Here is a 26,053-nt window from a genome sequence, read left to right on the forward strand (position 1 = left end):
GACAAGAGCATACAATGGAGTAAAAATAGTCTCTTCATAGTGTTACAAGAACTGGACTGGTACATGCTAAAAAATGAAACTAGACCAACTTACACCATACACTTGAATCAACTCAAAATGGATAAAAAGCTTAAATATAAGTCGTAATACCATAAAAATCCTATAGGAAAATATAGGCAGTAAAATTTCAGGTATCTTGTGTAGCAATATTTTTGCTAATACATCTCCTAGAGCAAGGGAAATAAAGGGAAAAATAAACAAATGAGACTACATCAAATTAAAAGTTTCTGCATAGCTAAGGGGACCATCATTAAAATGAAAAGGGAACCAACAGTATGGGAGAACATATTTGCCAACAATACATCAGACAAGTGTTAATTCTCCAAAATATATTCCAAAATACATAAAGAACACATACAACTCAACAGCAGAAAGACAAACCATCCAATTAAAAAATGGGCAAAGGACCTGAATAGACACTTCTCCAAGGAGGACATACAGAGGGCCCAGAGACATATGAAAAAAATGCTCAAAATCAGTAGCCATAGGAGAGATGCAAATTGAAACCACAATGAGATGTCACCTCACACCTGACAAAATGGCTATCATTAATAAATCAATAAGCAACAAGTGTTGGAGAGGTTCTGGAGAAAAGGGAACCCTAGTGCACTGTTGTTGGAAATGCAGACTGGTGCAGCCACTGTGGAAAACAGTATGGAATTTCCTCAAAAAACTAAAAATGGAACTGCCTTTTGACCCAGTGATTCCACTGCTGGGAATATACCCTAAGAATCCCCAAACACCCGTTCAAAAGAATTTATGTTCCCCAATGTTCATAGCAGTGCTATTTACAATATCCAAAGTTTGGAAATAGCTTAAGTGCCCATCAGTAGATGAGTGGATAAAAACAACTGTGGTATATTTACACAATGGAATACAGCAGTAAAAAATAAGGAATTCCTACCTTTTGCAACAGCATGGAACGACTTGGAGACTATTATACTAAGTAAAATAAGCCAGTTGGTGAAAGGTAAATACCATGTGATCTCACTTATAAGTGGAATCTAATGAGCAAAATAGATCTAGAGGCACAGAATCATGGGACAGTCTGACAGCACTAAGAGGAGAGGAAGGAGGTGGGGACTGATTGAAAGAAGATGAAGGGCCCTGGCTGGTGTGGCTCACAGGTTGAGTGCTAGCCTGAGAATCAAAGGGTCACCAGTTCGATTCCCAGTCAAGGGCACATGCCTGGGTTGCAGGCCAAGTCCTCAAGAGGGGGCATGAGAGAGGCAACCACACACTGATGTTTCTCTACCTCTCTTTCTCCCTCCCTTCCCTTCTCTAAAAAATGAATAAATAAAATCTTTTTTAAAAAAAGAAGATGAAGGGATTAGTCAAAGAACATATATGAAGGACCCATGGATATGAACAACAGGGTAGAAACTGACTATGGGTGGAGGAGGACAAAGAAGGAAAAGTGGGACAACTGTAGGATAACTGTAATAGCATAAACAATAACATTTTAAAAAATTAAAAATAAATGGAAACTATTGGTCTTCTTGACCCTACATGAAAGGACTAATATTTTCAGTTGATTATTTTATTATAAATTATTCCACCCTAACTTTTAAAATTTGGTTGAATGCTTTTCTTGTTAAGTAATCAAAAAGTAAAAATTATAAGTTAAAATTATTTTACCACTCTCAGTTCTGTGCCTGACTCCTGGCACACGCCTGACACAGCAGCGCTTACTCTATTACTACTGCAGTGTGCCACCTGCCATTTATAGGTTCATCCATTCTTCCTCATTATACTGTGAGCATCTCTGGAGAAGGCTGGGATGTGGCTCCTTCACATCTGCATCCTCAGGCCTTGGTCAAACACAGAAGTCAGGGCTGGGGGAGGGGAAGGAGGACTGCTCACAATCAGGGTAGAAAAGAGCAGATACATCAACAGAAAGGTTTAGTAAGGAGTCTGAGGAGATGCTGAGAAGTCGCTTTCTCACAGGTCTTCCCAGCTATTTGAACACGGCCCTGCTGGAGGGTACTGGGGCTCTTAGTGGGGGTAGAAGGGTCCTGAGTTAGCCAGGATGCAGGACTGCTGCCACCCACACTCTTTGCCTGTTTGGGCCTCTGTCTCTACACCTGCAAAATGGGTTCACAGTAGCATCTACTGTAAAGAATGGAGATGAACCAAAGCAGTCTGCAGGAAGCCCTATGTGCAATGCAAACCCCAGTGAGCAGTTAGCGAGTTGGCTCTCAGAGCCAGGGTGGATAAGGCTGAGGGCAGGCAGCCTGTTGGAAAAGGCCCTATAGCAAGCCAATGAAGCATCACTGACCAGGTATGATGGGTGTGGAGAAGTGTTTAAAGATGTTGGGGTGAAGAGGTCTTAAGCAGCGGGGAAGGAAGTGGATAAGGCAACCTCCAAGTTGCTTTGAGCCCCAGGTTACTCTGGCCCACAGTCAGACACACCCATTTCCCACCCACCCATCGTCTACTTCATGGCCCCCCTCATCTGGGCTGCTAAGACGCAAACAACCTGTATGCCCCTCCCCACACCCCAAACCCCACTCCCTACCCTGCAGATATATAAGCCTTTTCACCTGTGGACTGGATGGCTTCGCTGTGCCAGGATTACTTTGCTCTACCTTCTATGCCAGCCTAGCCACAGCGCCCCTGTTAAAACAGAGGCTCAAATTCCAGCTCCATCACACACTTACCAGGGTCCTGACTCTGCACACATCCTCATATTGGTATTACAAACCATATGTGCGTGACACAAGCCTGACAGAGGGCTGGGACAGAGCCACGTTGAAGGGGGTAGCCACTGGATGGACATACACACAGGTCTGACAATTCGGCAGGCTGGACACCTGACAATATGCTTGTTATGCAAATTTAAGAAATGGGGCACAAGACCTACCAATGCCTGTTTGGGCTCACGGGAAGGCAAGGGAACCTGCTGGGACCATGAGATGAAGACAGAGCTAACCAGATAGAAACAGAGTGACCAACTCCTGTTGCTGGGCTTTGCAAAGGAGAGAGCTTTGAAATTTAAAGTCATGAGGGCAGGAGACCAGGCCTCAAGATCCACTGAGCAGGACATTAGAAAAGAGCACTTAATGGACAAACTTCCAGGGAGTGGGAGAGGGTAGACTGCAAAAATACTCTCCCCACCCCAACAAAGCTGGGCAACAAGCAGGTGAGTCTGACTTGGCCAGAGCAGAAGGTGAGAGAGTGAGTGTGGGCAACCAGAATCTCCTGGAACCTGTAACTTCATTCCTGCCTCTGTGCAGATTTAAGGCTTAAATTTATTCCCCTGCATGTCCCAAGGGCTCCCAAGCCAAGAGGGAAGACTGGTCCCAGGCCAGTGATTCCCTGAAGGAGAACAAAGATAAGGGTCCTGGGCTGCTACAGAGTGTCAAGTAGACAGGTAAAAGTGTAGCAGAAGGAACAGCCAGCAGTGAGATTAGACCCACAAGGACATCAGAAAAAAGAACAGTCAGATGGAAAATATAAAGAGAACAGGATGAGTGCTGGGGTCTCCCGGTTCCATCACTTCCTACCTGTGTGACTTTGGCCAAGTTACTAACCTCTTTGTGTTCCAGTTTCTCCACTATAAAATAGGAAGGCTAACCACCCACTTATTTAAGGCTAAAAAAGAATTAACCAAGGTAAAGCATTTAGCACAGAGCCTGGCATGAGAAAGTGGCCACATTTATTGCAATGTCTATTCATGACAGCAGTAACAGTTCCTTCTAAGAGAGCTATGAGTTAAGGACTAGAAATCTTCATTTACCTTCAATTACAGTTGAGGAAACTGAGGCCAAGAGAAAGGTCGGGCTTGCTTCGGTTCCCCAACTGGTGGACTACAGAGCTGAGCTGCAGACTTTGCCTCTAACACCCACACAGACAAAAAAAAAAAAAAAAACTGTCCCCAGGGATTAAATGAGTCCAAGAAAGGAGATGGATCCCTTAGTCAGACCAAGGTGGAGTATGCACAATACTCCAAAGATCACACACTATGATCAAGTGAGATTTATCCCAGGGATACAAGGATGGTACAGCATTTGCAAATCAATAAATGTGATACATCACATGAAGAAAAGGAAAGACAAAAATCAATGATTATATCAATAGATCTGGAAAAAGCATTTGATAAGGTACAGCACCCACTTATGATGAAAACACTCAGCAAAGTGGGAATACAGGGAGCATTCCTCAACATAATAAAAGCCATATATGAGACACTGACAACCAACATCACACTCAGTGGGCAAAAACTAGAAGTTTTCTCACTAAGATCAGGAACAAGACAAGTATGTCCTCTTTCACCACTTCTATTCAATACGGTATTGGAAGTCTTAACCACAGCGATCAGACAAGAAAGAGATACAAAAGGCATCCAAATTTGAAAGGAGGAAGTAAAACTGTCACTGTTTGCAGATGATATCATAGTGTACAGAGAAAATCCTATAGACCCTACCAAAAAATTACTCAACCTAATAACTAAATTTGGCAAAACAGCAGGGTTCAAAGTCAATATTCAGAAATCAAAGACATTTTTATACACCAAGAAAGAAGGACCAGTATCAGAGTCAAGAAAAAAATCCCATTTGCTCTGGCAACAAGAAAAATAAAATACCTAGGAATAAACCTTGCCAAGGCGTTAAAAGACCTATACTCAGAAAAACTACACAACGATGAAGAAAGAAATTGAGGAAGACACAAATAAATGGAAGTGTGTACCATGTTCATGGATTGGAAGAATCAACATCACCGAAATGTTCATATTACCTACAGCAATTTATAGATTCCACACAATCCCTATTTAAGTACTAATGGCATATTTCACAGATATAGAACAAATATTTGATGAAATTACAGGCACTGTTAGAAGGTACAGAGAGAGGCTTCCCCTGCTTTAGTTTTCTCCATAACTTTCCTTCTATCCTAGACTTATTTGTTTGTTGTCCGTTTCTCCCACCATACCTACCACCTCCATTGCCCCTCTAGAATATAATTTCCTTGAAGGCAAGCACTGTGTCATGCTCCCTCTTGTGTATACGGTACATATTTGTCAAATGAATAAATGAATGAATGGAGGAATGAAAGCTTCAAACAGTGACCAAAACCATATGACCTTTATTTAGTGCTTCCATGTAGGTGCTTTGGAAAGTATGCTCACGTGTTCCTAAAGAGAGCAACCCAACTGAAGTTCAGAGAGGCTCTGCAAGGATAGAGGGTAGTGATGAACTCCAGCCCATCCAGCATAACTGCCCCCAGGTGTCAGCACAGAGTTCGCCAGAGGCCTGGGCTTTTGGTTTTGCTTTGGGATGGAGGAGAAGGGTGGAAAGAAAGTAACATTTGTTGAACATCTCTGTGTGCCAGAACCACATTTGGCTCTCAGTGTGGTACTGTGCAACAGTCCCTTTGGAGAGACACCATTTCTCCACAGTTTTATAGGTGAGGAAACTGAGGCTCTGAGAAGAAATGTGATTCACTGAGGCCACCCACCTAGAAGCTGGCCAGAACTGGGATTCTAGGCCCAAGTTGGCAGTGTCTTTCCTCAATCCTAGCTTACCTCCCTTCCTGGCTCCTTGCTGCATCTGACAGCTTACCATTCCTTTGGCTTAAGGTATTGATTCTTAACAAAATGCCTTTATTTTTGTCAAGAGTTGCCACTCAGTTGTTAGTAGTTAAGACTTACCAATTAGTAATTTTTAAGACCCCATCAACTGAGATGAGCTAAGCTTGCTAAGCCAAGAACAGGGTTTGATGGTAGTGAAAAGGTAGAAATAGATCCCAGAGTCTTAAAATCTCAGACTCTCAGGGTGTGAAGCCACGTTGATCTCCAGCCATCTACAACCTCTTCACTGCATCCCCCCCAAGATGACTAACAACTCCTTATTTCATTAGTGGAGAAACTGAGGTTCAGAGAGGTGACTTGCCCAAGAAGAGTCAAGATTCGGGCCCAGAGGTCACACACAGTCTCTAACAAATCCAGAAGACTCCCCCAGACCCTGACCACACTCAGTGTTTGGAGAAGGACCAATCCCTCAGCCTGTGAATGCCCCCTCGCAAATTGGGTGATTTCCTGAGTGCTGTCTCATTTGTTTTTTTACAATAAATCTGCAAGTGTGGCTCAAAGACATATGTTTTATTGTTGCAGAAATGCAGTGAGACAATACATCCAATGACACATAGTTCATAATAAGCATAGCAAAGTCATAAAATTGTTTACTACTTACCAGGCTCTGTTCTAAGCATTCACTATAGATCAACGCACTTCATCCTGCAACGGTGTTATGAGGTGTGGGCCATTATTATCTATATTTTACAGATGTAGAAGTTGAGGCCCAGAGAGGTGATGTAACCTGCCAAGGATTCTAACTTGGTCAGCCCAACTCCAGCATCTGAGCCACTCTCTCCCTCAAGGGCATAATATCCACTCCAGTCTTACTGACCCCAGCTCCGGCTATCTCCTGGATCTATCCCAGGGGGCCAGTGAGCCACAGACACAGCTCTAGGCCATCACTGACCATGTGCCCTCCAGGAGCAGACCCACCCCTCCTCTGCCCTGACCATCCACCTCTTACCTCATGCCCATGAGCAGAGGAAGAACCTGCAGCAAAGTCAGCCCCAACCCTTGGAGGGATTTAGACATCCCTTGACTTCATGGGGGCCAGACAGAGAGATCGAATCACTCAGCAGCAGCTGAGGGCTCTGAAGAATGCAGAATAGGACAGTGTCTGAGTAGCAGGCATCTGGTATGGTAACTTCTGACCATGGAGGAACCGACTATGAGGCTCTCTGTGCAGGGAGAGAGGGCTCCAGGCCCAGGGTGAACTCTTTGATGATGGCCCCTGATGTAGTATAGCCTGTGATGGAAGCAAGTGAGCTAGGGGCTGTCCCCACAGCTATAGAGAGGGCAGTGGCAGGTCCTGCTGGCCCCTACCATCCTGTCCTGGACAGAAGTCCCAATGTCCCTGGATTCAGAGAGTAGGCCCCCAGAGCCACAGACATGAATGAAGCCCATGGTTCCTCCTAGGACAACAGGTTCAAGGAGGTCAGGAGACTTGCCCAAAGTCTCCAATGACTCAGTGAGACCAGGGGGATTGGAACCAAGGCCTCCTGGTTCCCAGTACGGAATCCCCATCCTCATCTCCACCACATCCTTCTAAACTCTCAATCCACCCCTATCTCCAAGTAAAATTCCCATCCAGAAACTCAGGTGGCTTCAGCTCATAACTCCAATAAAATGAAACTTGTCAGTCCCTCCTCTCTACTCCCTATTAAGCTGGATGACCCTGAGCAAGGATTCTGCCTCCCTTGAGTCTTAGCTTCCCTGTCTTTGAAATGGGAACCACCAAAAGGACACTTCCAGGTTGCCCTGAAGATTTAATGAAACTCCTGTGTAAAAAGCCCAGGCCTCTAGATCCATATTATCACTGAGTTGAAAATGAGGAACCCAACTGACGCCCTCCACACATTCCAGCCCCATAACAATCCTGGCGGGTACAGAGGAAATAAACTGATGTCCAGGCCTGCCCGAAAGATTCCATTGCACCACCCTGTGCAGCCACTGTAAATGGTTTGCACCGGAATATTATCTGGGTGTATTTACGGTATCTTACTGGAAACCACAAAGTGCATTGTATTTTTTTTCTTTTTCTATTTAAAGCCAATGGGTCAGAGAGTGAGCAATCTGCAGTGACACAAGCTAAAATATATGATCATTTGGAAAATATACAGATGGAAAAAGGTTGCTTTTGCCAACCCTGTGGCAGGACAATTCACAGCCCTACTGGACTCAGAATGCCATATCTGGCTGTCTCCATCTAAAGGAACTAAAGAGCCTCTCAATGAACAACCAGGAAAACTGGGGAAGCAGGGAATATGTGTTTGGACTGAGCCTGGTTAAGGCAATAGGCCACCAGAGATGGGACCTAGGGGAGGGGCACATGCAGGCCCCCACCCCACCCTTTAACCTTCCCTCCTACCTGGGTTCCATCCAAGGGTCTCTCTTTCTACTAAGCAAGGCAGAGAGCTCTGCTGACCTCCCATCAAGGATCAACACCTGCTTCTTCCTGCCTCCGTGCCTTTGCACATTATGTTCCTTCAGCCTAGAAATGCCCTTCCTCTCCCATCTGCTTGGAAACAGAAAATATAGCCCAGTAGTTTCAAAGCAGGGCTGACAAACCTGGGTTCACATCCTGGCTCCACTTCCCAGTGTCTGGATCTTGAGTAAATTAACTGACCTCCCAAGGCCCCAGTTTCCTCATTTGTAAAATGAGAATAATAAATACTTGCCTCCTGAAGAGAGTAAATAAACCAAAGCACATGACATGCCTGCACAATACCTGATAAGGAATTAATTAGCAGTAGCTCTTTTTTTAAAAAGATTTTATTTATTTATTTATTTTTAGAGAGAAGAGAAGGGAGGGAGAAAGAGAGGGAGAGAAACATCAATGGGTGGTTGCCTCCTATGCATCCCCTACTGGGGACCTGGCCCACAACCCAGGCATGTGCTCTGACTGGAAATCGAACCGGTGACCCTTTGGTTCACAGGCCCGTGCTCAATCCACTGAGCTACACCAACCAAGGCAGCATTAGCTCTTATTAGGTGCATTATTGATTAACCATACCCATCAAGATGCAGCTCCAGTGTCCCTTTTCTGAGAGACCTTCTTGAGTTCCCTCCCTCTGCTCGTGGCCCAGCACCTTAGCCATTCTTATTTTGTGTTGAATTAAATGATCAGTCTCTTCCCACCAGGCTGCGGTAACCTGGATTATTTATCTGCAAAGCCTCAAGAGTTGAATGAATGAATGACTGTGGATGTAAAAGTGTCTATGTGTGTGTGTGCTTGTCTGTCCACCATATGAAAACTGGACTTATCTCAAAAATAGCATCAGGGCAAATAAAACCCAGGATGGTATCAGGCTTGCAAAAATGCAAATGAGAGAAAATGTTCTTTGTTGTCTGTGTTTGAGACAAGAACAGGGAAAGAAAAGGCCTTTGCTCAGGCAGGATGGCTCATTGTTAATGGCAGAAAGAATGTGGAGCTGGCCCCGTCCCTCACTTCTGTCTCTCTCACTGGAAAGGTCTTCCAATCCATCCCTCTGAGCAGTCCTCAGCTCACCAGACATGTACTCCATCCACGTTCAGAGCCCCAGAGGGGTAAAAAGATGGATTTGTGCATGGCATGCAGATTCCCAATTAGGGATCCTAGGCCAGCCACTCACCCAAGACAGAGAAAGGGGAGCTGCTGAAATGACTGCTCTAGAGGGGAAATGGTGACAAATGTGACAGCAGAAGAAGCCCAGAAATGTACCAAAGTTACCCAGTCTGTAGAGGAGGGTGGCCCCCAGAGCTGAATCCTAGGTCATCTGTGCCCATCCCTGGAAAAATTCTGACACGGAAGCACCAAACAGGAGGTCATGAGTATTTGGGAAAGAACGCAGCTGTCCCCAGGAGCACACATCAGGAAATCACCATTTCTTTGTTGACAATAATGCTAGAGACAGAGCAAATCTCTATATGGGCTAAGAATTTGATTATCTTCCCACTTCCTGTCCTCGCCTGAGATAGGGTAGAAAAACTCTTCCAACATTTCCCTCTCAGGCAACCCCCAAGTCTTGAACATAAAACCCTGCAGCTTGACTGTCCCCACCTCTATCTCCAGCGCCCTTCTGCCTTCCCTACACCACATCCTGCAGTGCAGGTGCCCAATGACTCTGGACCCCGGCTCCTGGCTGGGTCACACCTAGGAGCTTTCCTTGGAAGCTCCTCCCCAGTCATCCCTTTCCTGTCCTGGGTGTGGGCCAGCCCATGCCAGTTGAGCCCTGCAGGCAGCCTTCCACGCTCCAGTCCACCTGCTCATCCACCCAGAGCTCTCTTCTCTTCTACCAGATCCCAGAGCGTACTGCAGCCCTGACCGTGTGGTCTGTCCCCACTAGTCCATGGGCCCTGAGGGATTCATCAGCTGTTTACCACTCAGAAGATTCTAGTTAATATTTGTGGGACAGATAAATAAATAAGTGGGTGGACACGTAGGGTGGGGGGGCACAGTGTGTGATCCCAAAAACATTAATTTATATGAATTCAAGAAAATGCACAAAGGGAAAGATAAATTAAAATACTGTATATGTGGGAATATAAATTGGTATACCCACTACAGAAAAGAGTATGGAGGTTTTCAAAAAATTAAAACTAGAATTACCCTGTCCAAAAAAATCCCACTCTGGGCATATATCTGAAGACAACGAAATCACTGTCTTGAAGAGATGTCTGCACTCCCATGTTGACTGCAGTATTATTCACAACAGCCAAGACATGGAAACAACCTAAGTGTCTACCAAAGAATGAACAGATAAAGAAGAGGTGGTACATATAAACAATGGGATATTATTCAGCCATAAAAAACAATGAAATCTTGCCATTTGAAGTAACATAGGTGGACTTTGAGGACATCATGTTAAGCGAGGTAAGTCAGAGAAAGACAAACACCATGAGATCTCACTATATGTAGAATCTAAAAAACTCAAAAAATACTATATGTATATTTTGGATGTGTGCTCTTCATTCTCTATACCACTGTACGAACCTTATACCACCACATGAATGTTTTACTGTATTTGTGTATAAAACCAGGTATTCTGAATGTTGTGGCTTATTTAAAGGACTTTCAAGGGTAATATTGACTAGAATTACATTTCACCATCCACAGCAATGTTAGAAGCTAGCATGTGCTTCTGCCGTAGCTTTGAGGAAAGATGTTGGACTTGAGGGTGAGTGAATATACGCTGGTGGATTCTGATTAGTGCAAAACCTGCATGATAAGCATGGTCACCCTGTGAAGGTCTCCAGCGCAGTGTTTCCTGATGTGGGTGCCTCTGAAGAGCAGCTCCACCAGAGTGTCACTGAGTCCAAGGTCAGAGAGGAGTGGACCCTCCAAGGGAAGCTGCTGTCTTCTCTGCAGGACTTTTCAGAACCTTTAATTTGCTGATGGAAACTCTGGCTCTCTTGGGCAGGAAGTACAGTGCTCTGAGTTCACAAATTTATCATTCCAAGTACCCCCCGCCCCACCCTTATTTTCCCAGAGTAGCTGGTGGGGGTTGAGGGAGTGGAGACTAGTGTTCTGCTGAACATATCCTGGGAACAGATCCTCTTGAGTCATGCTGCTGGGGAGGGGTCTTTCCTAGGCCTTGACTTAGTCAACATTTTTCTCCCACTAGAAGGGAGAGCTAACACAATGTGGGGCTAAAATGATGAACATGAAAATGTGCAGGAATGAATGTTCAATCTCGTATTTAGGTCAGGAATGAAAAGTCTTCAATCACACAATAGAAAGAACAGAGTGAACGGAGTGTTTCCTGAGTGTGAAGTGCCACCCAGACCTGAGAGTCCTCAAGGGCTCAGAACAACTGTTAGCATGTTGGGCAGAGAGGAGCTGAACTGCCTGGGAGTCATGGATTTCCTCATGTGTTTCCTGAGCACCTACTGTGTGCCAGGAGAACATGACTGACAGTCCCTGGCTCCATGAACTTCTCCATGTCTGGTATGAAGACTGATGCTGGACCCATTATTACAAAGTAAGAAAAGTCACTTCTGAAAGAGGTAAGTATTATAAAAGCAGCCACACTGGGTGAACTGCTGGTGTAGGGGTAGGAGCCTTCTCAGGCCAGATAGTCAAGGAAGGCCTTCTGGAGAAAGCAGCATTTGAGTGGAGACCTGTATAATACTGGGTGGGCAGGTTACCTACCAGCATTCAGCAGCTTCTCCCTTCCACTCTTCTGCTCCTCCTCATACTCCAGAAGGAATTAGGGTAAGGGTCTGTCCCTACACCCACTGAGCCTGTGGTGAATATGCGCTCAGGTGCCAGGCACTGTATCAGAGGGTTTTGCTCCCTCAAAGACACACCTTCTACCCAAGAGACAGATGATAACAACTCAACTATGGTTTATGGTGCATGTGCAGTGTGCCAGGCACAGTTCTGAGTGCCTCACAGGGAATAAGTAATCTCCTCCTCTCCCACCTAGGAGATAGGCACTGTTATCATGGCCTTTTGGTCAAGGTCCTTGGCTGGGAAAAGAACCAAGCAGGTGGCTTCAGGGCTGAACCATTACAAAGCACTGCAGAATGAATGAATAGATCAAGATTATACCCTAAAGTAGTGAAGTGATAGAAAGAAATGGGGAGGTAAAGGATGGATAGGGATGAACATCTCCACTCCACAGGAGAGCCATGAAGCTTCTCTTGGGGTGGGTGACATGTGATCCCAGAATGGAAGAACAGAAGGGTACCCAGGCAGAGGAAACAGCCAGGGCAAAGGCCCTGAGGTTGAAAGCACTTTCACATGCTTAAGGTTCAGAAGAAGGCCAGCAGAACTGGGGTGGAGATAGGGATGGCATGAAAGTCACAGAAGTCTGTAAGGGTAAGGGACCAGGGGAGCTTGTCAGTATTTTATTCCCAGAGCAATAGGAAACCACGGTAGGGTTTTACACAGGGATGTCATGATCAGAGCAACATGGGAAAGATGCCATTCTGAATGGCCAAGTGGATGGGGAAGGCAAGTGTACATTAGAAGCCTGATGGAGTTGTCTGGGCAACAACTTTCTAAAGATGGAGGTCTGAACCAGGATGTGGTTTTAGAGGTGGTGAGAAGTGGACAGGCTGGTAGAGTCAAGATAGTGAGCTTAGACTAGCAATTGAACCAATAGCTTCTCCCCATTTCATTCTACATCTTCCCATTCTGTTGCAACAAAAATCCAATCTAGAAAGGCATCCCCAGTTCCTCATGCTCATCTTCATCTGAGATGGGCATGCAGGCCTAATGGGAGGGACCAAGGGATGTCCTGTGATGGCCCTAACCCAGCATATGCCAGAGCCTTACATCCTGTATAATGCTGCTGCCACTTGGCAAGGTGGCCCATGTGACTCCCCTGTTCTGCAGATGGCCAGACTGAGATGAGAAAGGTGAGGTACTTGCTCAGAGGCATCAGCAAGGGAGTGGTGGGGCTGGGATGGAAACCTGGCTGTGTGACTTGGATACCTGTACTTGTTTTGCTGTTCCACAACTCAGCAACAAGACAAGGTTCTCAAGGTCATGGCATGCTCAACAATCTCAAATTTGGCAGGTGCACACAAACAGAAGAATCTCTCAGGAACAGTGAACTGCTATCAATCAGTCCTGCCACAAAACAGTCATGTGCCTTCAGTCAGTTTCCACCTTGCCGCAAGCCTGAGATGAAGGCATCCTTTCTGGAATGGGTGAGACCAGATGAGGTGGCATATGAAAATCACATGCAGGGGAAGGGCTGTGTCAGCTCCAGGCCCCTACTTGTCCTCAATGAAAATGTAAAAGACAAGAGATTGAAGCCCCTTTTAACCCAGCCTCCCTGAGGTGCTGCTGAGCCAGTCCATACTCTGCTCCCTGCACCATGATATAACTATGATGTCCCAAACTGAGGGGAGAACACACAACTCCAAGGAAAAATTGGTAAAAAGCATGAATAGGCAACTCCCGGAAGAGTAAATATGCACAGCCAGTAAATGTAGGAAGAGGTTTCAACAGCATCACTTCTCAGTGAAGTGCAAACCAAGATGATAGTGAGAAAGCATCTCACACCCATTCCTTAGGCAAAAATGAAGACATCTGGATGATCCCAAATGTTGGAGAGGCTATAGATCAACACTATTTGCTGATGGGAGTGGCATTTGGCACAATCAGTGTGTAAATCAAGTTGATGTTCTTACCCTGTGACCAGCAATTCTATTCCTTTGTATGTACCCAGGAGAAATGCATGCACATGGATGCCAGGAGACCTGTGGTGGCACTGTCAGTGACAGCAAAGGTTTAAGGCAGCCCACATGCCCCACAACCCAAAGCATGGGTGCACATCGGGGTCTGTTTACCACAGCTAAAATGAATCAACAGCCCAGAGTGGTGAGGCTCAGTTGGTTAGAGCATTGTCCTGTAAACCAGGTTCAATTCCCAGTCAGGGCACATTCTTAGGTTTGGCTGTAGTTGGGGTACATACAAGAGGCAACTGATCGATCTTCTGTCACACTGATGTTTCTTTCCCTTTCTCTCTGAAGTACCTCTCTCCTTTTCCCTCTTTCTGAAATCAATAAGCATGTCTTTGGGTGAGAGGGGAAAGAAAAAACAGAATCAACAGCAGCTACCAGGAAGATAAATGAGTGAAAAATCCAAAAGATTGCATACGGTATGATACTTTTCTTTATAAAATTAAATATTGGGTTGGCAAAAAAATCCGTATATTTTTTTCTGTAAAATAAGAGACCCATTTTTCATTTTTCACCAATAACTTTATTAATTTGAATATTTTGAGTATATCAGCTATTTCTCATATGGTATAATGTTGATTGTTCTCAATTAATGTCTCGATTTGATCACTGTCAACTTCAGCTGCTCTACCCAACAGACCGTGGAGCATTGTCCAGTGAGAAATCTCCAGTATGAAAATTTGCAAACCACTTTTGACACATTCAATCAGCCACAGCACCTTCTCCATACACTGCACAAATCTTTTTTGCATTTCAGTTACATTTTTACCTTTCTTGAAATAATAAAGAATATGCTGAAAATTGTGCATATTTTCTTCTGTCTTCATAATGAAAATGACTACACAAAAATTCACCAATCTTGATGTTTTTTTTAAATGCATTCTGATGTGATAGCTGTCACAATACAATCTAACAATTTTTTTGAATGAAGTTAAAGACAAGTAAGCACTACCAGAGCCATCTTATGGAAAAATAAACCAAACAAACTTTTTTTGCCAACCTCATACAAATAAAACCAAATAACTGACTTTTGGGGAATATATCAACATGCTAAATTAGACACAAGCAAGCAAGGAATGGAAAACCCAAGATTCAGGACAGAGAAAGTATGGCTTGGGAGGGAAAGGCAGGGAGTGCATGAAGGATGTTCACAGAAATGGATCTAAATTGCCTGTCCTTATTCTAGCTGCTGTGTTGGGTGGTATAGATTGAAGGTGGGGGCAGGGGGGGTTGTTGTATGATTTAAGAAAACCAAAAGCCTGGACATAGGTGAATGTCTTCTTAAGCCCCCCAAGGGCCACACTGGATAGCAGTTGATAAAGCTGAGGTGGGCCACACAAATGCCCAAATAATCCCTGTCATCTTAAGACCCTTGAATACACAGCCTGTCACCTTCCCTGAGGCTAGCGACACCTTGCCTCCTGAGGCTGCAGACCCTTGTTCACCATCCCTTTAGCGATCAAATGTCCATATATTGAGACCACTGTTCCCTCAGCCTGGGATCCCATTCACTGACAAATGAAACTCTTCACACTCTCAGAGACCCAGGTCAAGGCTCATCTCCACTGTCCAGTCCACTCCTCCCACCTTGGGGTCTAACCTCTGAGCACCACCACACCCCATATGCCCTTCCCTTAAAGCACGGACCAATGCTGTGCTGTGGTTGCTCATTGTTATGGACTAAATTGTATCCCCCTCCCCCAAATTCATAACCCCCAATCACTCAGAATGTGACTGTGTCCAGAAGCATGACCTTTAAAGAGGTGGTTAAAATGAGACCATTAGGGTTACCCAAATCCAGTCTGACTTGTGTCCTTATAAGAAGAAATTAGGACACAGAGACATCAAGGGCATGCACATAGAGAACATATTTTGTGAAGACACAGTAAGAAGGATACCATCTGTAAGCCAAGGAGAGAGGCCTCAGAAGAAACCAAACATGCCAACACCTTGATCTTGGACTTCCAGCCTCCAGAACTGGGACAAAATAAATCTGTGTTTAAACTGTGGTACTTTCTTATGGCAGCCTGAGCTGACTAATAGACTCGCGAGCAGTCCCACTCCCATAAGAAATGTTCTGGGTGGGGCTCCCACGCCTGGCCAACAAAAGCATTGTTGCGCTTGGCCATTGTGATTATTGCTGATGGACACACAAACAAAAGTCAAGCCCTGTTATCTGATCCAATCAGAGTAAACCATAGGAATTCTGCAGGTGCTGCCAGAGAAAGGTTAAGGCCTTTCTGTAGGACTTGAACTTGAAAATTGTGGTGCCAGCAATGAAACAGCCATCTCACCGTTCAAAGAGGTGGCTCTGGGGTTGGTAGAAGCCAACACTACCTTTGGTCCAAGACATTCTGAAAGTCAGCACCATCCCTGACTTTCCAGTTACTCATGCAAACATGAATTCCCCTTTTCTTCTGTGGTGGCCTACATTGGGTTTCAGTTTCTAGCATCCAAGAGGGCCTTGTGCATGGTCATCCTCAAATCTATGTGGTAAAAATCTGGAACACTCACAAGGCAAAACAGAGCCTTGAAACACAAGCAGAGTTCGAGACTGGAGTGGAAGTTGAGGGGGTGGTGGAAGGAGAGCCTTTAGGTCTTAGCATGGGATGGAAAACCTGTTGGGGACTGGCTTCCCACCCCAGTGTCAATGTTCCCCTTTCTCCTCAGTCACAGATTCTCAGTTGGTCTCAGCTGCTCTGAATAAAAGACTATATTTCCCACCTTCCCTTGCAGTGAGGTATGGTCATGTGACTAAGTTCTAGCCAATGATACATAAGCAAAACATGGGTTGGAGATTCTGGGAAGTCTCTTCAATGGCAGATGTGTCCTGCTGCTTGGAATGTGAATTTGATGGCCAGAGCTCCCAAAGTCAAACACTGCACTCCTGATCTCTCACCTCACAAGACAGCCCTTGTTGACTGATCATTCCCAGAAAGAGGCAACCCCATGGAGGCAAGAACACTGATGAAGAGCCCAGAAAGCCTAAGTTTGAGACTTGCCCATGGTGTCCTCAAGCAGGATAGCTGTTTATACATGAGGAAACCAAGCAGGAAAGGAAAGTGACAGCTCAGACTTGCAGGAAGGTGTCCAATCCTGATCTTATCTCCTCTGGTCCCACTACCACCACCTTAGAAGGGCAACTCCTTCCTAAGTTTTAGGTTGTCGGTATCCCTCCATCCTGGCAGCTCCCTTCCAAAGCAGATCTCCACTGCTATCACTCACTGACTCCACAGCCACCAGTCACCTCCTGCCTGGAAAACGGGACCAGACTCCCACCTCCCACCTTTGTCCCTCCACAGTTCATTCCATTTCCAGTGCCCAGAGCAATGCTGCTAAATCTGAAGTCAGCCCCTGTCACTCTCTTGCTCTCCATTTAATGGAGGGAAGGAAATCCAGAATCCTGCCTATGCCTGACAGACGTAGCATTGTCCAGCTCCCAGCTCCTCTGACCTCTGAGCCTTTCTTTCTCCCCTCTTTTCCTGTACTCCAGCTATACCAGCCTCCTTGCAGTTCCTCAAGCCTGTTTCTGCTTCAGGGCCTTTGCACATGCCATTCTTTTTGCCTGGCAGGCTCATCCCCTCAACATGCCTGAGATTCACCCACATCATGAATTCAGAGGCCTTCCCTGACCACACAGGTAGAACAACAGCCTCCAGCCACAGTGGGTGAATACATGAGTGAATCAGTGAATCACAATGAATGAATGAATTCTGCACCCACCCTTTAATTCAGAATTCCCATTGGATTGAATCATATGATACTGCCATTTTATGGACCCCAAGTCATTGTATAGTGGCTATTTTATACAATGTGACTTACATTGGCAGTCATACCCATGCTCAAAATTTTCCAATTGCTCCCACCACCGAGAAATTCAAACTGCTCAAATTGACCACATGCCTCCTGGCTCTGGCTCCCATTCTCTTCCAGGCCCGGGGTCGGGGCATCCCATGGATTCTCCTGGGCTTCTTTCTTTGCTTGAATTCCCTAAGACCACCACTGCCTGTCCAAGCCCTCCTCTTGAAAAAGGCTCCCTGACTCAGGCCTCCGCTCCACTCCGAGTACACTGGAATATATACTGGATGGAGTCATCCTCCACGTCAGCTTGAAAGGGATCCCTCAGTTCTACACCTCTCTCCAGCCAGGGCGGGGGCATGCTGTTGGATGGCAGGGCCCTCAGCACCATGGCCTTCCACTGCATCTCAGCAGGCACTATTACAGTGACACCAATGGGCTGGTTATTCCAAGACTGCAAACTGCACTGAAATCATCCCAGTCCTGGGAAACCCTACAACTCACTTTTGTTGACCTTGGACAGGTCTCTTCTGAGCCTCAGTTTCCCCATAATTGAAATAATGCCAGAGCACAGAGCTGTGTCCCAGAAATGGAGGACAGGGGTATGAGCAAGTGAAAGTGGAAAAACACAGGTGACGACAAGGGAAGGAATACAGGATGGGGATGTCATCCACCTAAACTGGGGTCTCAGTACTGATGCCATTTCTGGGCACAATCTGGGGCAGCCCCTCTTTCCTCTGAGCCTTGGTTCTCCCCCTGAAAGGTGAGCCCCGGCACTAGGGAGAAGGGGAACAAGGGCGAGTGGTGCAAGGCAGCGTCCTATCTTACAAAGATGTTGAAAGGGTGTGGGTGTGAAGAGGCCACCACATCCCTGCGAGCCTCCTCCTGAACCTGGGATCCTGTTCTGCAGCCCCATCAGGTGTGAGTAAGAAGGCAGCTACAGAAGGTGATCACAAACTGAGACCTTTGGTGGGACTGAGATTATGTTGCTCTCCCTTCCAAGAAGAAATGGGAAGAAAACACTCACTGGTGACAGGGGGTCCCGATACCCACTGAGCCAACATTCCCAACAGATGAGGAAGAGATGAAGGCAGTGCCAAGTGCTTGGATGATAGGATAGGGCTTCATGGCTATAGGGCTTCATGCAGGGGTCTAGGGAAAGTTCTGTGAGATCAGGATGCTGAGATGGAGGCATGTGCACAGAGGATAAAGCTCAGGAGTATGGGGTTGTGGGAAAATATCTGAGGCAGAGGGAACTCCTGCAACTGTATTCCCAAAGCAGGACCCCGTATGATATGTTTGGGAAACAGGATGAGGCTGGTGGTCAAAGGGGAGGGAGAAGATGGGGGCAGATGGGGGCAGAGGTCAGCAGTTGGGATTTCATTCTGATTCCAGGGTTATAAGCAGGGAAGTGACATGATCTACTTTCCATTTACAAAGAATGACCCTGCCTGCAGAAGAATCTGCAGGAGGATCAGGGAGCAGCAGGATGATGGGAGTGGGAGATGGGGGCCTGGCAGCCCAGATACATACACCAGCTGTGTGATCCAAGAGGGAGGAAGTGAGGACTCAGAGCAGTGGCTGGGTTTTGTGTGAACTTTTTCAGTAACCAATGGACTTGTTGATGTTGGGGCTGATGGAGAGACAGGACTCAAGAATGCCCAGTGAGCAGTTGAGCAGGCCAGGTGAACCACTCCATCCCAAAGAAATCCGAGGCTAAGCGGACTTTCAGGAGAGTCCACAGTTCAAAGCAAGCCTTCAGAGGTCCTGGCCTGCCAGTCCAGACACACATTAGCAAGACACACAACACAGCCTTCCCCTCACTGATCAGAGCCTCCTGGTGGCCAAACCCTTCCCACTAGGTTTTTCTCACAATTGTTTTAGAAATCTAAATGTGTGTCCCAACAATTTGTGCATGCTTATGTGTGCATGTCCAAGCAACACACAATTCCCATAAAATAAGGGTTGCAAATAGAAATGCCCACAGTGGCCAGGCAAGTCTTATAAGGCTGGCTATAAAATGAATAATAGGGAGTGGTGGGGACTGTGGCAGTGAATGGGTATAAAGCAAGTTGTGTTCTCAACTCTAGCCCATTGTAACTATGGTGATACATGTGTAAACTTATTTTTCAAAATAAGCCAGAAATTTGTATTTTTAGGTAAAACAGCTAAATTTTAAATTTTGGGCTTCATTAAAAAACAACATAAGTGCTATTCTCAGCCAGTTAGCATTTGGGCCATACACAGCTGGCATGGTTTAGATTCAAACCAGGGACTGGCCTTCACTAGGTCTGAATTCCAGTCGTGGCACCTTCAGGATCCCATATTGGGGTCATCCCAGCACGGAGCACGTAAGGGGGTCCCAGAGAGCTCCTGAGAGACTATTCTGGTCTCCGCTTAGCCTGTAAGACCCTGTTTGCAGTGCCTGGAGAGCACTTACCCACTTTGAGCTCCTTCCCGAAGACGGTGCGCTCCCCCAGCGCTGAGCAGTTCCAGCGGCCATTGCGGAACTGAAACTGACACTCGTCGAGGCCCATTTGTGAGCCTTCTCCTATGACGATGATGGCGTCGGGCCTACTCTGGCAGATTGCCCGCTGTCTGGGAGCCAGGCCTGGGATCTTGTTACAGATGATGCTGGCGCCCAGAGCTACCACCGAGGAGAAGCCACTGGAACAGAGAAAGGGAGCATTAGGCCCGCAGGGTGGGGGCATGGCCTACAGGTCCTCCCTGGGTATTGGCCCTGGTCACCTCACCCTGCAGCTCCCAGCAGGAGTCTCCCAAATTTCTTGGTACCCATGTTTATTCATTTGTGATTTCACACTGGTATCTGTGCAGTGTATACATACAATATTAGTGAGGCGTGATTTCCTTTTCAAAACCAAAAAATAAGGTAATGTATGTCAAACATAAATGTTGAGTGAACTAAGCAAGTTTCCTTTGTAGTTATGGTAGGATTCAATTGAGATGAAGTTTAAACTCATGCAAAATGAATCTTGATACTGTTTAGGAATCATCTCTACGTGGAAAAACTACAAAGGGAAACTATTGGGTTGGCCAAAATGTCCATATGGCTCTTTTCATGAAATAAAAGAGACACTTTTCATTTTCACAAATAACTTTACTGATTTGGATATTCTGAGTATGTCGGCTATCTCCCATGTGGTTTAACATCGATTGTCCTCAACTAATGTCTTGATTTGATCGCTATCACCTTCAACTGGTCTACCCAACTATAGAGCATCATCTGAGAAGTCTCCAGCACAAAACATTGCAAACCACTTTTGACACATTCAATCAGACACGGCACCTTCTCCACATGCAAATCTTTTTTTGCATTTTAGTTGCACTTTTACCTTTCTTGAAATAATAAAGCATAAATGCTGAAAATATAGTGTATTTTCTTCTATCTTCAGTATTAAAATGTCTGCAAAAAATTCACTAATTTTTACAATTTTTTGAAATGTATGCTGATATGACAGTTGTCATAGTACAATCTAACAAAATAATTTTGAATGATGTTAAAGACAACCAAACTAGAGGCATCATAGAGCAAAACTGAATGAACTTTTTGGCCAACTCAATATAGAGTTTCATGTAGCAGTTGCCTCTGAAAGGGTGGTGGGTGCACAGATGTTCATTAAAAAAACAACTGTTCATACATGGCTTATATACTTTCTGGTATGTATGTATATTTTTGTTACCAAAATATATTTAAAGAGAAATTGTCAATAGAAGCTCTAAGTATTTTCTCCCCACAAGCCAATGGAGTACATGTATCTATATCCCCTTCTGGACACGACTGACCTAAAACAAGCTTATGACTATTTTGGTGAAAGTCATTCACTGAATAAATACATATTAAACAACTATCAGGTGTCAGGCCCTATGCTGGGAGACAGGCAAAGTCCCCATCCTCAAGAAGCTGTAGAACTGTAGATCTTACCCCAGATGCCTCCCTCTGGTTATTCACATCATAAATGAACCCAACAGGCCATTTCAGACAATGATACACACTATGAAAACAGTAAGTAAATATGCGGTGATGGCAGTTAGGAGTGGATTTGGGAGGAAAGGAACAGGGGCCACTTGAGCTGGGGTGGTCAAGGAGAGAGACCTCCCTGAGGAAGTAACAGTGAAGCAGAGATCTGATTGGCCAGCAGTGGGAAGGTCTGGGAAAGAGCATTCTGGGCAAAGGCAACAGAAAATGCCAAGTCGTGGGAGGGGAACTGTTGACAAGTAATAACCCCTAGAAGCTGGTGCAAACCAGAGCTTGGGAAGGAAGACATGCTAGGGACAAGAGATGTCCCAGGCTGAAATTTTCTCAGATACTTCAGGAAACACTGAAGGTCTGCAGGCATGATACTGACAAGATCTCATCTCTCCAGCCCCATAGGACTATAGGATGCCAGACAAGAGGTGGTGGTAGTGGCATGGCATTGGTGGCAGTGATGGGGGTGGCTGCAGATAGAGTTGGCCAAACTTGCTATGGACTGATGGACTGATGGACTGATGGATAGGGTAGAGCTAAGGGGAGAAATGGCAAAGGTACAAGGGGAAGATAGACATCAGTGTGACTCATGGTTATGAGCCTAAGGGTAGGGCCATTTCCTAATATCAAGATAACCCCAAACAGGCTCCAATAGTAACCCCGATGATTTAGATAGCCCATCCTTTATATAAAGATGGGTTACTTATCTGTAGTTTCCTTTTGTACAATCCTCAGGACTACTCTGAAAGAGAAGATTTTAACCCAGATGCCTCACTCTGGTTATAATAATAAGAGCTTCCACTTAATGAGGGTTATGACCAGCCACTGGGCTAAGTGCCTCATGCTCTCCATCCTGGAGCTCAGGAGTGGAAAGCTGCGCTGGAACCGAGATTTTTTAAAGCATAGTTACCCTGTACCAACAGCACCTGAGGTCCCACACCTTTCCAGGTGCATAACTGACCACTCCTGTCCTCTTTCCCTCCACTCCTGCCTCGTGCCAGCCTTCTATCTGTCTTAGGCCCTATGTCCTTGCTGGTACCTCTCCCTAGAAGCTCTCACCCCTTGAGCTGCACATGCTTAGCTTCTTGTCATTCATTTATGGGATCTCAAGAGTTACCACCTTGACCAATCCAGCTAAGGGAGCCTGCCTCCCCACCCCACCCTTCCTAATTTTCCATCACAACCTCTATTTTGTTTACTTAATATTCTTGCTACTCATGGTCTGGTCTTCTGAAATGTCTTAATATATTTGTTTTTAATTTTCCTGCTCATTTGTTTATTATCTTTCTCATTAGACTATGAGCTCTCTGAGGTCAGGAAGGCTGTCTTCCAGTTCACTAAATGGCTACTGAATGGATTGTGGAGCTTCAAAAAATGTCACTTAGGATGAGCACCTGCTCTCCAAATATGCAGTAGACACATCAATGCATGAACTTTTGCAGCCTCCCTCATATGTGTCAAGGCAATATGGTGGGTGCTGGCACAAACATTAGCCCATGTGGCCTTTCTAAATAGCCCTGTTGGGCAGGACTCACCCTACCCACTTCACATATCTGAAAACAGAGGCTTACAGAGAATGAGACAGGGAGGCTAGCAGGTGATGGATTTGAAACAGGAACCCAGTGAGAACTACTGGCCATTCATCTCATCCATTAAAACAGAGTCTAACACGGAGCCAGAATGGTTGAAATGTTTGAGGAAGAGGTGGCATAGAAAGATTAAGTCCATCTCCTGTCCACAAGTCAGAAAGAATCACAAGGAAATCCCTACATCAGCAGAGAAGTGTAATGATATATTAGGGTCAAAAATTCATAGGAACAATAATGTAGCAGCTAAGAGGTCAAAGCTAGGGTGCCACCTACCTTTCCTTCACCTATAATAGCTGTGTGATGTTGGGCAAGTTACATCCCCTCTCTGTACTTCCATGGCTACAATGAGAATATTGATAATTATTGGGCCTGATAATTATTTTACCTCATAGGATTGTTGTAAAAATTAAACATGTTAAAACATGGAAAGCACTTAGAAGATCTTGTTGTTAAAGTTGTTGTTGTTGTTGTTATGGGATTTGATTGTCACAAGGGGCTAATGCTTCAGTCACATAAACTACGAATATAAAATAAGAAAATCACAGATGCCCTGCCATCAGTCCTGAGCAGGAAGGAACCAGTCACATCTGGGGAACTAGAAGGCCTGTTAGGGACTTTACCCCTCATGCCCATTTTACAGATGGATAACCTGAGGCCCACGGAGCAGCAGAGCCTGGTTCCAAATCATCCTGCAATTCCTTCTCCCTGCCTAGACCTCTCTCCACCCCAAAGGGCGGCTGCGGGGCCGCAGGTCGGCTCCTTCCGTGGGTCCCTCCCTCCGGACGGCTGGGCCCCTGAGAAGTCAACGAGGTCTTGGCGCCGGCGGGAGGTCGGGCGGGTGGTGCAGCCAAGGGAGGTTATTTTCTGTTGTTTTTCCCTTTCTCTCTTCCCTCCCTTGTCCCTCCACCCCGTTCCTAATTAAAAAGGAGATAAAGCCGCGAGCGGCCAGCGCCAATCAGCCGGACCGGCTTCCTGGATGCTGGATGCGCGCGTGGCGGCGGGTGCCGCAGCCAAGATGAAGATTAAAGTAGAGGGGAAAAGAAAAGCCACTCAGCCGCGGGCGAATCAATAACACTTAAAACACACCGGCAGGCAGGCAGCGCGCGGCCCGCAGCCGCCTCTCCGCCCGCGGCTGCGGCTGGCGGGCCGCCGCGATCGCTCTGTGCGCACCTGCTTGTTTCCACTGCGGCTCAACTTGAGAAATCCCCGCTCCAGAGCCGCGGGGTGGGCAAGGGGGAGGAGTGATAGCGACAAAACACAAAGGATCTGCCATACACCACCCCTAGCCTGCCCCCTCTCCTGGCGGAACGGTAGGGAGGTTCCCTTCTTGGGGGCGGGGGAGCAGGTTGGGCGCAACCTGCCAAGGTGGCCCATTTAGCGCCAGAACCTCTATCGATCCCTGAAGCCCCCCTCACCCCATGCGGCTTTCACACGCTCATCTCCTACGTACAAAGGGTGACCAGCCATGCAAATGCTGCTCCAAGATCTGTCCCGAGACGCCCACCACCACCCCCAGCCCCAACCTCCCAACCAGGGCACCGCCCTAAGGCCCCACGTCCGTAGAAATGCGGTGGTGAAGCGGTGAGGGCTACTCTAGCCTCGCGCAGACAGACACCGGCACCCAGTTTTAGGGGGCGGTGTGTTCGGCCTCTTCGGGGGCGCTGGCTCTGCGAGCTTGTCTCCCTCGGTCTGTCAGGCTAGCTTTCGTCCTACCTTTGTGTGTGTTTGTTTCAGCTGGTAGGCGTTGTCCCCTTGGCCTAGAAGGGGCTCTGGGAGTCTGAGGGTCTTTGGAAATCCTGTAGTGCCGGGGTTCTGAGCAGGATTTGTATTTTTTGCCAGCGAACGTCCCTCCCTCTGGGTACCTGTTCCCTGTGGCACAGACCGGCCCCGCCTGCCACCAGGGACTGCCCCGTCTCTGGGAGAGGCTGTGCCGCGCCTTTTGGGCTCTGGGGGCTGAGCTCCCTGGGGGTGGTTGTGGTCCTGGACCCGGGCTCAGTGTTCCTGCTGGACCTGCTGGCCCGTGGGGACCGGCCAGCCCTTTGCAGCGGTTAGCTCTCTCCTGCGTCTCCCAAGCTGGAGCGTCCCTACTGGCTGTCTCTGCTTCTGGGGGCTTCCAGACTCAGATGTCCTCGGGACGGCCAGTCTCGCTGCTCGTGCCTCTCGGGCTCTGCGTACCCCTGGGGCGCCCGCCCGCGAGGGACCTTTGCGCGCCCATCGCTCCCGCACCGCGCCCACCCTGCCTCTCTGAGGAGCCGCGGAAATTGGTGGCCAACGGTGGCTCTCTGGCGGCGCAATCTCTCCCCGGGCCACGCCAACTTTGTCGGGACGTGCACGTCCCTTACCCGAGCGGCCCTTACCCGATCCGGAGGTAGACCATACCCAGGCTGAGAAAGAGGTGGCCCAGGCAGCGCCGTGCTTTCCGGTTCATAGTCCCCGCTGGCCGCCGGGGCCGCGGGCCGAGCTGCGCTGATCCCGCCAGCCAACCCCCGCAGGACAATCAACATAGCCCGCCCGGGAGGCGCGGGCCGAGGTGTCCCCGGGACCGTCAGTCCGTGCGCCCGTCCGCAGACTCTGCCCCTGAGCCTCGCGGGGAGCGCGGGAGCCGCGGAGCCGGAGGAGAGTGGGAGGAGCGAACGCCTCGCGGAGCTACGCCGGGCTGGCTGGGCGCGAGCTGCCGGTGCGAAAGTGCGAGGCGCGGCGAGTGTGAGGATTCGGCACCCACACGCCCCTGCCTCTCCCTCCCTCTTCTCTCCTGTCCCTCCCCGGCCCGCCTTCCCGGAGCGCCCGCCCCGCGCCCCCGTGCCCGCGGGACCCTGCAGCTTGCTCCCGGCGCGCGCTTGCGGCTTGCCCCTCGCGCTCCCGCGGCGC

General features: G+C 47.2%; 1 protein-coding gene across 2 annotated transcripts in view; it reads right to left on the bottom strand.

Annotated features, from left to right (window-relative positions):
• Nucleotides 1-25,818, bottom strand: part of WNT7A (Wnt family member 7A) — a 68,293-nt gene extending 42,475 nt beyond the window's left edge. For both annotated transcript variants that reach the window (XM_045851503.1, XM_045851501.1), the window contains exons 1-2: nt 25,543-25,818; nt 20,049-20,275 (exon numbers count right to left, since the gene is read on the bottom strand). In XM_045851503.1, the coding sequence (XP_045707459.1) occupies nt 20,049-20,275; nt 25,543-25,613 (298 nt within the window). In that variant the 5' untranslated portion in view covers nt 25,614-25,818. The remainder of the gene's footprint in view (nt 1-20,048; nt 20,276-25,542) is intronic.
• Nucleotides 25,819-26,053: the final 235 nt, after the last annotated feature.

Source organism: Phyllostomus hastatus, unplaced genomic scaffold (genome assembly GCF_019186645.2).
Source record: "Phyllostomus hastatus isolate PE091 unplaced genomic scaffold, TTU_PhHast_1.1 phas_contig_86, whole genome shotgun sequence".
Taxonomy (NCBI): Eukaryota; Metazoa; Chordata; class Mammalia; order Chiroptera; family Phyllostomidae; genus Phyllostomus; species Phyllostomus hastatus.